At 44.0% G+C, this 13,432-nt stretch overlaps 1 protein-coding gene across 1 annotated transcript in view; it reads left to right on the top strand.

Moving 5' to 3' along the window:
• The first annotated feature begins 2,794 nt into the window (after nt 1–2,794).
• LOC124044244 (tensin-1-like) overlaps nt 2,795–13,432 on the top strand; it is a 329,213-nt gene continuing 318,575 nt past the window's right edge. The window contains 1 exon segment of the mRNA XM_046363851.1: nt 2,795–3,234. Coding sequence (XP_046219807.1) covers nt 3,133–3,234 — 102 coding nt within the window. The 5' untranslated portion in view covers nt 2,795–3,132.

Below are 13,432 nucleotides of genomic sequence, written 5' to 3'. Positions count from 1 at the left end.
AAATACACAAGTAAAAACATTTGTGGGACTCACACTACTTGTAGACTAGTTGAACGCCAGTGTTCTCTTTCATGTTGGCAAAATGGTCTATGGCTCTGTCATACATTTTGTTGTCATAAGCTAACTAGCTAAAATGATTGCTAGCCTAACATCCTCGCATGGGCAACAATGAACCAGCTCACTTAACTAGCTAGTTAACATGAACCTAAAAGGAATAGGCTACATCTAGGCTACATATTGAACTTCAAATTGTCTCTGGGCAGTGCAATAACATATTTACATACATTTACATTTACATTTAAGTCATTTAGCAGACGCTCTTATCCAGAGCGACTTACAAATTGGTGCATTCACCTTATGGCATCCAGTGGAACAGTCACTTTACAATAGTGCATCTAAATCTTAAAGGGGGGGGTGAGAAGGATTACTTATCCTATCCTAGGTATTCCTTAAAGAGGTGGGGTTTCGGGTGTCTCCGGAAGGTGGTGATTGACTCCGCTGTCCTGGCGTCGTGAGGGAGTTTGTTCCACCATTGGGGGGCCAGAGCAGCGAACAGTTTTGACTGGGCTGAGCGGGAACTGTACTTCCTCAGTGGTAGGGAGGCGAGCAGGCCAGAGGTGGATGAACGCAGTGCCCTTGTTTGGGTGTAGGGCCTGATCAGAGCCTGGAGGTACTGAGGTGCCGTTCCCCTCACAGCTCCGTAGGCAAGCACCATGGTCTTGTAGCGGATGCGAGCTTCAACTGGAAGCCAGTGGAGAGAGCGGAGGAGTGGGGTGACGTGAGAGAACTTGGGAAGGTTGAACACCAGTCGGGCTGCGGCGTTCTGGATGAGTTGTAGGGGTTTAATGGCACAGGCAGGGAGCCCAGCCAACAGCGAGTTGCAGTAATCCAGACGGGAGATGACAAGTGCCTGGATTAGGACCTGCGCTGCTTCCTGTGTGAGGCAGGGTCGTACTCTGCGGATTCATGGCTAGATCAGAATCACCCTCATAATCATTGGCCTGTACAGAGAATTACGTCAAAACCACAAGTCCAAATCCCCATCTCCATCCAATGCTTAGGAAAGGGCCGATTTAGCAAGCTAGCTACTGCGGGACATCAACACAAGTAGACAAGAATCGAAAATTATGTTTAGCTTAGGATGTGATTTGATTGGTGTAAAGCCAAATCCAAACTGGCTTCCCTTAGGAGGCATTTTGCTCCACCAGGACAACCTACAGTTGAATTCAGCTCAACGCTGATTGGCTAATTATGTAATGTTTTTTTAATCAACGGAAGTCAAATGGTGTGTTTTCTCTTTAAACATCTCCATAACTCTCCCATCCCCAAACTCATCTGTGAGCGCTTCGGATCAGGTTGATGCCACGTGGGAATGTGCAGAATATTTTGTTGGATATCCATGGGAAGTTGATCAGAATCAGGTGGAGGGATCTGCTCTGCTGGTCTCTGGGAGGATTGGGACGCATAAATGTGCGGAATTCGGTGTGTCCTGCAGTGTTCAGTAGGACACACTGTAGCAAAATGCTTTGCAACAGAAAGCGAACATTTGCGTTCTTATTAGTCAAGTTCTGGTAGTACCTCCCTGTTTCATAATGTTTCAAAAACAAAATCCACCTACTGAACACGCCCCAGGTCCTGCGCAGAGAGAGCAAGATGATGGTGAGAGAAGGAGGACTCATAAAGCCGTGCAGGCCCAAGTCCGAAACCAACACATTCTTCTATAGCCCCCATCTGGCTGTGCAGTTCTCCAGCTCCACAGGGACTGTGTCCATGGCCAATTACACACGTGCCTCTTCGTCCATTGTGTGACCTCAGCCAAAGGCACTATGGGACCCCTACCATTTGCCTACGGGGTCGTGACTTTGGTATTTTATTAGGATCCCCATTAGCTGTTGCAAAAACAGCAGCTACTCTTCCTGGGGTCCACACAAAACATAATACCAAATTACATAGTACAGAACATTAATAGACAAGAACAGCTCAAGGACAGAACTACATACATTTTTTTTAAAGGCACACATAGCCTATATATCAATGAATACACACAAACTATCTAGGCCCGATAGGGGAGAGGCGTTGTGCCGCGAGGTGTTGCTTTATCTGTTTTTTGAAACAAAGTTTGCTGTTTATTTGAGCAATATGAGATACGGAAGTTCTATGCAATTAGGGCTCTATATAATGCTGTGCGCTTTCTCGAATTTGTTCTGAATTTAGGTAATGTCATGCTGACATCATTTTCTTCACACCCATCACCCATTACATATTTCATAGTTGACACACTAAATATTGCAATACATCAGAGGAAAGACATGCTACCATGTTGAAGTAACCAAAGAAAAACTTAGCTGATCGTGGATTCATACACGTTTTCTTTGCTGGCTGTCTGCATGATGCACCAATCACAGACCAAGATGTCAAATCAGGAAAGAGCCATCAGCTCACAACCAACTACTTACTGTCATAGGTACAGAACGTAATGTGGCCTGTGATTTTGGCTGACTGGTGGTCGTGCGTATCCCAAGGATGGTCTGGAGGATGTCTGCATTTTGCCTTCAATGTATTCTGTACATGTTTTTAAATTCCAATTTTAACATGTTTTTAATTTGCATAGTTATCTATCAATCAAACAGTCTATCTATTCAAATAAAGTTATGAAGTTACATTGATGCACAGAGAGAGAGAGAGTACGCAAGAGAGAGAGAGAGAGAGAGAGAGAGAGAGAGAGAGAGAGAAAGAGAGAGCTGTAGCTAGTACTACTAGTACTACTCGTGCACAGTGCTCATAGTCATGTTTTTTCTTTTTTCTTCACTTTCAAGCCTGCCTTTTCCTGAACAGCGGGAAAGCAGTTCGATGTGGGATTATGCATGGGGTTTAGTGGAAAACGGGAACAAAATTTGGTGCAAGATATGGAGTGTGAAATTTAGAGTGACCTGTTTATAGCCGTTTTATAAAAGTGCTAGCGATATCGCGTAATATTTGAATAATTTCATCAAATTAGCAGGAACACAGGAGCGCAGTTTTACCTGCTTGAGTAAAGGGCCTGTGAGAATTCACTATGCGGAGTGAAAAACGTAGCTCTGAAATATTACGTTTTTGAATGGGTCCACGCGACTCTGATCTGAAGTTGCCTGGATGGGATGCACAGTGAGTTTCATCTGTTGTGAAGACGACCTCCTACAGATTTCTCCTGACCAACATGACAAAAAGAAAGAGAACAAGAAACTGTTGAAAAAGGTAGGACACATCACCCATTCCCATAATTAACACACCATCTTTTCATTGATAGCGCAGAAAAGTGTGCACGGAAATGCATTTAACGGCGCAGGGGGTCTATTCCTAATAGTCTAACTCCTTCATTCACACAATACAAGGTTGGCCCCATGCATTTTTTTTTTGTGAATTAACATTTGTCTGTTTTCAGTGGCGATTTTAGCATGTACATCTTGATGGGGCAAAGAAAAAAAAGTGGGGTGCATGCCAGCAAAGCCACTACACAACACAACACCAAACAATACATTATTTGTTCATTCAGCCTCATTTACTACCTTTAAAAAAACATAGCTGATATGGCTGACTTGCTTTAATAAACGTGGTTTCTACTGACAATTGAGATGTACAAACTATGGCATAAGGGGGCAACAAGCAGATAAGAGGCCATCTGTAATTTCGATTAAGACATTAATGAGCAAGCTAGGACGGACTAGTCAATATAACTATTTGTTCAGCACCTTTGAAATGTACAGCGACAGAATTCAGAACATGGACCGTTCTTACAGTGTTCTCCCTGTACACCAAGTCAGAACCATAGGATACATACAGGGGGCATACAAGCAGACAATGAAAGCTCTTACAAAATTTGATGATTTACTTTCTCGAAAACATTTTATAATGTAGGTTACATGTGCACGATCAAGTGGGCGAAATTAAGAGGGGAAAATAGACCAAATTATTAGGGTGAGGCACATGGGCTACTAACAGCTTAATACACAACATACACTTAGTATTACTTTCTTAGCTACAGTATACATATCTCCCTGGCATATTACATAATTTATGCAGGAACATACAATACATTTTTGGACTGAAATTGTTGTCCTGTGCTCACTTGAACAGGAAGTTGACACGGCGTTCCTTCGTGTCCAAATTTTGGCATTATACTTTGTCATCAAAGTCTGACATTTTCTGGACTTATGGTGTTTTCAAGACAACTGGGAAATTGTTTAGCTAGTTGGAGCTCCTTTTTGCCCAAGTTCCCAGTTGTCTTGAATTCATTGAAGTCAGATTTCCTTGTTCCAAATTAACAGTTGTTTTGATCATGGCAGAAATCATGATTGACAGCATGGCCAATGTTGAATGATTATAATATTAAGCTTGGAAAAGAGACCCTTAAACCCTCAATTTGGACCATACACCCACTCCACTGAATAGGAGGCTAGGGATTACTTTGCCATGCTTGCAGTTAGCCACTGATGCCTTCCAAACCACTAATTGTTGAATTTGTGATTTTCAACTTGTCGTGTAATGTTTATGTCCAATGACTGATGAGCACCTATACGTTTTATCTATCATTTCTTTTCATTTGACAAGGATTAAAAAGGATTTGCGGGTAGATTGTTGACTTGATTCATGATGATGACTGCTAGCTAAGATTTTGAAAGTATCATATTAACATCAGTCCAATCAAAGCTACTGTAGATATAACGTGATTTGACGTCATTTTATCTGTGGCCAATGACCTTGAGCCTTCTTGGATGGGCACTTTAATGTAACTCTATGGCAGCACCCAAGGGGCTTGAATTTCTGAGCACTATCCTTCAATTTGGCAGAGATGTAGTGTCCCCATGAGTGACAGAACACTGAGCCAATCACGGCGCAACTAGAGAACATTAGCAACCCCCATTTTCCGCTGGCTGCCCCACCATCATTTTGGAGCTGCCTTAATCAACAAAGCAAAAATGGAGACACAATGTATTATTATTATTATTTTGTCTTTACATTGTTTGCAAACTGATCTCTAACACTTATTAATTAATGCCAAAATAACATGCAAAACAGGAAACCCTTGATTTTTGTCCGTTTTCTTTGCAAAAAATGTGGGGCTCAAAACAAGTGGGGCTCTGCCAGTTCGAAATTGTGTTTAGATATATTTAACCGGTTGAGAGTTTGTCACCCTTGGTGAACATAACTCAGAGAAAATAGATATCACATGTGGCTTTACACAAGGTTCAATTTTGGGTCCGGTACTGTCCAGTTAATATACACTACACTACACTACACTACCAAAAGTGTGTGGACACCGGCTCATTGAATATCTCACTGCAAAATCATGGTCATTAATATGAAGTTGGTCCACCCTTTGCTGTTATAACAGCCTCCACTCTTCTGGGAAGGCTTTCCACTAGATGTTGGAACATTGTTGTGGAGACTTGCTTCCATTCAGACAAAATATTATTAGTGAGGTCAGGCACTGATGTTGGGCAATTACATCTGTCTCGCAGTCAGCCTTCCAAATCATCACTAAGGTGTTATGATGGGGTTGAGGTCAGGGCTCAGAGCAGACCAGTCAAGTTCTTCCACACCGATATCAATAAACCATTTCTGTATGAACCTCTATTTGTGCACAGGGGCATTGTCATGCTGCAACAGGAAAGGGCCTTCCCCATACTGTTGCCACCAAGTTGGAAGCACAGAATTGTCTAGAATGTCATTGTATGCCTTAGCATTAAGATTTCCCTTCACTGGAACCAAGGGGCCTAGCCCGAACCATGAAAAACAGCCACAGATCATTATTCTGCTTCCACCAAACTTTACAGTTGGCACTATGCATTGGGGCAGGTAGCGTTCTTCTGCCATCCGCCAAACCCAGATTCGTCCGTCGGACTGCCAGATGGTGAAGCGCGATTCATCACTCCAGAGAACGCATTTCCACTGCACCAGAGTCCAATGTAGGCAATCTTTACACCACTCCAGCCGACACTTGGCATTGCGCATGGTGATTTTAGGCTTGTGTGCGGCTGCTCGGCCATGGAAACCCATTTCATAAAGCTCCTGACGAACAGTTCTTGTGCTGACGTTGCTTCCAGAAAAAGTTTGGAACTCGGTAGTGAGTGATGTAACCGAGCTATAGTACTCGTTTCAGCACTCAATGGCATCGTTCTTTGAGCTTGTATGACCTACCACTTTGTGGCTGAGTAGTTGTTGCTCCTAGACATTTCCACTTCACAATAACAGCACTTTGAGTTGATCGCGGCAGCTCTAGCATGGCAGATATTTGAGGAACTGACTTGTTGGACAGGTTGCATCCTAACAGTGTCACGTTGAAAGTCACTGAGCTCTTCAGTAAGGCCATTCTACTGCCAATGTTTGTCTATGGAGATTGCATGTCGGAGTGCACACCTCCAAACTGGGAAATGGCTATTTGACTAAGGAGAGTGATGAAGTGCTGCATCAAATTACCTGGCCTCCACAATCACCTGACCTCAACCCAATTGAGATGGTTTGGGATGAGTTGGACAGCAGAGTAAAGGAAAAGCAGCTAACAAGTGCTCAGCATATGTGGGAACTCCTACAAGACTGTTGGAAAAGCATTCCTCATGAAGCTGGTTTTAAGAATGCCAAAGGGTGGCTACTTTGAAGAATCTCAAATATAAAATATATTTTGATTTGTGTAACACTTTTTCGGTTACTACATGATTCCATGTGTATTATTTCATAGTTTTGATGTATTCACTATTAATCAGTGTAGAAAATAGTGAAAATAAAGAAAAACCCTTGATAAAGAAATAATGAAAAACCTTTGAATGAATTGGTGTGTCCAAAATTTTGACTGGTACTGTATACTGTATTAGAGTGAGCCATTTCAAGAATCCAATATTTAAATACATATGCCGTGTGTATAAACACGGTTATTCAAATAAAATTTGCATTAGTAGAAATATTAGAATAAATTATTTTAGGGATACAGTATTTAAATGCACAGTTTTTCAAACGTATGGGTGATTCATGATATACTGTACATCTTGATTTAGAATGTTCTCTAAAAAATATTTGTTGAACAATTAAAGGTCAAATAGACTGCATTTAAAACATCAATAATCTACTGAATAAAAGGTTAAAGGTCAAATAGACTGCATTTAAAACATCAATAATCTACTGAATAAAAGGTTAAAGGTCAAATAGACTGCATTTAAAACATCAATAATCTACTGAATAAAAGGTTAAAGGTCAAATAGACTGCATTTAAAACATCAATAATCTACTGAATACAGAGCTTTTGAACATATACCTAGGCTGAATATATGCCTTTCACAACCAAGACTTACTAATAATTCAATTATTTTTATCAATATAGTTATACCTTCTTTTTGTTGTTGTTGCAATAATCACGAATCTGGCTTTCAAGTCTGTCTATAAAAATTCCCTTCTTTGTTACAAATTTAACCAGAACCATGCGTAATGCACATTCACTAATAATGTAGCAGGCATTACTGAGCATTCGGTTTCCAGAATTAATGTTCATTGGTTCATCCATTTTAGTAGTGTCTGCTCGTGCTCTACATTTGAGAAGTTGAAACATAAACAGGGTATGGTTCGAAAGGTTAACTTCTCCTCTATTAGAGTAAAATAATGTCTCAATGTGTTTCGGATTACATATGAACGATTCTGTTGGACCAAACCTCAAATGCAAATAGCGAGTTGAAACCGTTTGTCAGCGAGGAAAAGGGATCTCTCATCTTTGTTGTTGTAAGTGGTTGAGGGAGGGGCTTGGGAGAAAGAGGCGAAGCGAGAGGTTTCACTCATAAAATCTGTCCAAAATATACCCAATTCGTTTATGCGCTTATTTTGAACTGAACCTTGTCGCCTGCCTTCCCACCTTTGGGACAACGACTTCCTTTGTTAGGGCAGAGACATGAGCATCTCGTCATTATATACAGATCTCTGGTGTAAATGGGAAGGTGCACAGCACAGAGGAGCGACGAAGACGAGACATAATGAGAACAAGCTGCACACAGAACGTCGAGGTTAAAATGTTGATAAAGTATTATTTCTTCACATTATATGCGCACAAGGCAGTAGACAACATGCAAATGTTCATTCCATCATGAAATTAGCGGGAAAACAGGGTTTTCAAAAAAGGAACTGCTGATGGATGTAGTTTCCTATGACAGAGTTAGAAATGTATATCTGTTAGAAATGTAAATCTGTTAGAAATGTAGCAAGAGAGGAGATCTAATAGGCTACTTTGAAGCAAGGTAAGACATGCCTCAGAAAACATTCAGATTTCTAACAATTAAGTATATGTTTTCAAAATACATACTGCCTCCAGCTCATTGCAAAGTGGTGTGTGACGAGTTGATGACGAGTTGATGACGAGTTGATGAAGCCTGCCATTCGTTACCGTCTGATACTTCAAAACAACTGGGAACTTGGACATCTCTGCCTTCCGACTTCAGTGCTTTCCAGACAACTAGGGGGCAAAAAGAACAAGCTAAATATACTTATATAGTTCTGAATGGTCATCCAACTCGGGAACTCTGGTCTCTTTCCAGAGCTCTGACTTTCCAACCTGAAGATCAGTGTCTTCTGAGTTTTCCAGTTGTCTTTAAATTACCACACGGCTAAGGCGCTGTTTGACACATGTTCCACTCAAAGGCTCTCTATCTGTATGCTGTAGGCTGTGTGATAAACAGGATATATAAGGAATATACTGTACACACACACCTATTTAATTACACTAGAATGATGCATATTAACCTATAGACCGATAAGCATGACCAGTCAAATGTATTTCAAACGACTGATATTTCCATCAATGAATTGGCTAAAAAGTATTATTTCACAATGGGATTTTTTTTCTCTCATCTTCTGCACAGACACACTGCTCTTACGACCACTCTAATTAATCAGAGACCGACAGCACTTATCCTAATCCTCAGAACAAATGGCCTTCGTCAGGTGGGAATACATCAGAGCAGAGGAAGGAGAGAAATATTCAGGACACGGGGGAATTTGAGGGATTTACAGAGAGCCCGAGGGAGAGAACACAAGTAACCTACAGGGGCAGAGGGAGAGACCAGTACTAACCTACAGGGGTCAGAGGGAGAGACCACTACTAACCTACAGGGGGCAGACGGTGAGACCACTACTAACCTACAGGGGGTAGAGGTAGAGACCACTACAAACCTACAGGGGGCAGAGGGAGAGACCACTACTAACCTACAGGGGGCAGAGGGAGAGACCACTACTAACCTACAGGGGGTAGAGGGAGAGACCACTACTAACCTACAGGGGGCAGAGGGAGAGACCACTACTAACCTACAGGGGGCAGAGGGAGAGACCACTACAAACCTACAGGGGGCAGAGGGAGAGACCACTACTAACCTACAGGGGGCAGAGGGAGAGACCACTACTAACCTACAGGGGCAGAGGGAGAGACCAGTACTAACCTACAGGGGGCAGAGGGAGAGACCACTACTAACCTACAGGGGGCAGAGGGAGAGACCACTACTAACCTACAGGGGGCAGAGGGAGAGACCACTACTAACCTACAGGGGGCAGAGGGAGAGACCACTACTAACCTACAGGGGCAGAGGGAGAGACCACTACTAACCTACAGGGGGCAGAGGGAGAGACCACTACTAACCTACAGGGGGCAGAGGGAGAGACCACTACTAACCTACAGGGGCAGAGGGAGAGACCACAACTAACCTACAGGGGGCAGAGGGAGTGACAACAGTGAACCTACAGGGGCAGAGGGAGAGACCACTACTAACCTACAGAGGGAGAGGGGTACAGAGGGAGAGACCACTACTAACCTACAGGGGGCAGAGGGAGAGACCACTACTAACCTACAGAGGGGGACCACTACTAACCTACAGGGGCAGGGAGAGACCACTACTAACCTACAGGGGCAGAGGGAGAGACCACAACTAACCTACAGGGGGCAGTGGGAGAGACCACAACTAACCTACAGGGGGCAGAGGGAGAGACCACTACTAACCTACAAGGGGCAGAGGGAGAGACCACTACTAACCTACAGGGGGCAGAGGGAGAGACCACTACTAACCTACAGGGGGCAGAGGGAGAGACCACTACTAACCTACAGGGGGCAGAGGGAGAGACCACAACTAACCTACAAGGGGCAGAGGGAGAGACCACTACTAACCTACAGGGGGCAGAGGGAGAGACCACAACTAACTTACAGGGACAGAGGGAGAGACCACAACTAACCTACAGGGGGCAGAGGGAGAGACCACAACTAACTACAGGGGCAGAGGGAGAGACAAGGGACAGCAGGGGAGGCCACTACTAACCTACAGGGGGCAGAGGGAGAGACCACTACTAACCTAACTTACAGGAGACAGGGGCAGAGGCCACAACTAACCTACAGGGGGCAGAGGGAGAGACCACAACTAACCTACAGGGGGCAGAGGGAGAGACCACAACTAACTTACAGGGGACAGAGGGGGAGGCCACAACTAACCTACAGGGGGCAGAGGGAGAGACCACTACTAACCTACAGGGGCAGAGGGAGAGACCACAACTAACCTACAGGGGGCAGAGGGAGTGACAACAGTGAACCTACAGGGGCAGAGGGAGAGACCACTACTAACCTACAGGGGGTAGAGGGAGAGACCACTACTAACCTACAGGGGGCAGAGGGAGAGACCACTACTAATCTACAGGGGCAGAGGGAGAGACCACTACTAACCTACAGGGGCAGAGGGAGAGACCACAACTAACCTACAGGGGGCAGTGGGAGAGACCACAACTAACCTACAGGGGGCAGAGGGAGAGACCACTACTAACCTACAAGGGGCAGAGGGAGAGACCACTACTAACCTACAGGGGGCAGAGGGAGAGACCACTACTAACCTACAGGGGGCAGAGGGAGAGACCACTACTAACCTACAGGGGGCAGAGGGAGAGACCACAACTAACCTACAAGGGGCAGAGGGAGAGACCACTACTAACCTACAGGGGGCAGAGGGAGAGACCACAACTAACTTACAGGGACAGAGGGAGAGACCACAACTAACCTACAGGGGGCAGAGGGAGAGACCACAACTAACTTACAAGGGATAGAGGGGGAGGCCACAACTAACCTACAGGGGGCAGAGGGAGAGACCACTGCTAACTTACAGGAGACAGGGGCAGAGGCCACAACTAACCTACAGGGGGCAGAGGGAGAGACCACAACTAACTTACAGGGGACAGAGGGGGAGGCCACAACTAACCTACAGGGGGCAGAGGGAGAGACCACTACTAACCTACAGGGGACAGAAGTATCATAGATTTCAATATGCTCACTAAAAAGGCTATTTTGAGTTTGAGCAATGCAAAAACTGACAGCAGCTCTTTTCAGAATCTTAAATTGACCTTTTGGCACAGCCAAGGGGCTTTTAGCGGAAGAAAGAAAACAGTGCTTGGAATACCTGTCATGACTCGTGACTCTGTAAAGCAGCGCAAGCCTCATGCCCCTGTTCACTTGCAGCATCTAGTCTACCCTACACAGTCTGGTGTGGCGCACACAGATGCCCCCATCAAAAGCTGCGAAGACTGTGCTTCCCAACATTCTCTTGTGTAACACGTGATCCTGAGGACACCTGGTAGATGACCTTTATTCTGTGACACAGGCTAACGAGACTGACATTGTAGCTGTTGACCGAGTCTTGGTTAAAGGCAGATGTCCAAGACTCAATAGTCAGTCTTTAAGGCTGTAGTCTGCATAGAAAGGACAGAGTAACCTCATGTGGTTAGGTTGTAGCCATGCATAATGCACAGCATCCATCACAAGTTTTACTGGACCTTGAGGATGACGGCTTTGAGTACGTGGTAGGAGAGATGACTGAGACCATCTCTCCAACCACGTACTGTCCTCTATAACCCTGCCAAAATGTTCTAAGGAGGCCCGATCTGACTCCCAGGTCCTGGAATATCCTGAGTACTATTCAACACAGATATAGTCGTTAAGGTGTGTGATTCTTGGTGATACTACTATTCAACACAGATATAGTCGTTAAGGTGTGTGATTCTTGGTGATACTACTATTCAACACAGATATAGTCGTTAAGGTGTGTGATTCTTGGTGATACTACTATTCAACACAGATATAGTCGTTAAGGTGTGTGATTCTTGGTGATACTACTATTCAACACAGATATAGTCGTTAAGGTATGTGATTCTTGGTGATTCTTGGTGATACTACTATTCAACACAGATATAGTCGTTAAGGTATGTGATTCTTGGTGATACTACTATTCAACACAGATATAGTCGTTAAGGTGTGTGATTCTTGGTGATACTACTATTCAACACAGATATAGTCGTTAAGGTATGTGATTCTTGGTGATACTACTATTCAACACAGATATAGTCGTTAAGGTATGTGATTCTTGGTGATACTAACCCCCTGTAACGTGGTTCATTATCCGTTTGGTCTAAAACCAGTGGTGTCAAAACCAGGTAGAGGCTCCAATCAACTTCACTCCATCACCAGCCCACCTGCCACCGATTGGTTGTTCTGACCATCAAACCATATTCTGTTCAGCTGGCCTATGGCCAAACACACCATCAAGATCATTGTTCAGACTGCGCTGCACCCCTGAATCTAAGAGGCTCTTAGTTCTCCAACTCAACATAGAAGATTCCAGTGCGGTGTATCAAGCTAAAGTTGACATCAACCAGGCCATTGGAAGGAGCAACATCACAACACCTGATAAGCCATGGATGACTCTTATATATAATAATAATAATAATATCTCTTCAAATAAAGGAGCTCATTGTCGATAGGCAGAGAGCTTTCCAATCAGAGGACTACCATGAGTACAAGGGACTGCTCCAAAGTGACATGTCTCATCCAATATGCTAAGAAAATATGAATATGAAGTCTCTCATCTCAGGACCAAGGACAGTGAAAACTGGTTAAAGTCCATTAAAAAGCTAATGTGAGCTGCAGAAAACCTGAGTGGGAGAGTTGACACAAAGACAGAAGAGGAGTGTGAAACCCTGAGTTTTCAATTGACTTCTGTGTGGAAGACGTCACATGCAACATCCTAAGCCCGGCGGTTGAAAGCAGAATCTTGGCAAACTTCATTACTGAAACCTACAGTAATGGACAGGTCAAGATGCTTCTTTTCAAGGTCAATGGGAGGAAACAAGCTGGTAAAGACTGCATCCCTGCCTGGATTCTCAAGAGATACAGTACATTGAGGAGCTTGCCCCTGTTTTGATCGGCTTGTTCAATGCTTGCCTATAAATTGGACATTTCCCCTCCTAGTGGAAAGACTCACTAGTCTGGGAAGTACCCAAGAAAGTCAGACCATAGTTCCCTTAGAACTATAGTCAGATCAGTGCTCTCAGGACTGTCGTTAGATCAGTCCCCTCAGGACTGTCGTTAGATCAGTTCCCTCAGGACTATAGGCAGAGCAGT

The sequence above is a fragment of the Oncorhynchus gorbuscha genome, linkage group LG09 (genome assembly GCF_021184085.1).
Source record: "Oncorhynchus gorbuscha isolate QuinsamMale2020 ecotype Even-year linkage group LG09, OgorEven_v1.0, whole genome shotgun sequence".
NCBI lineage: Eukaryota > Metazoa > Chordata > Actinopteri > Salmoniformes > Salmonidae > Oncorhynchus > Oncorhynchus gorbuscha.
This window is presented reverse-complemented; position numbering and strand designations above follow the sequence as displayed.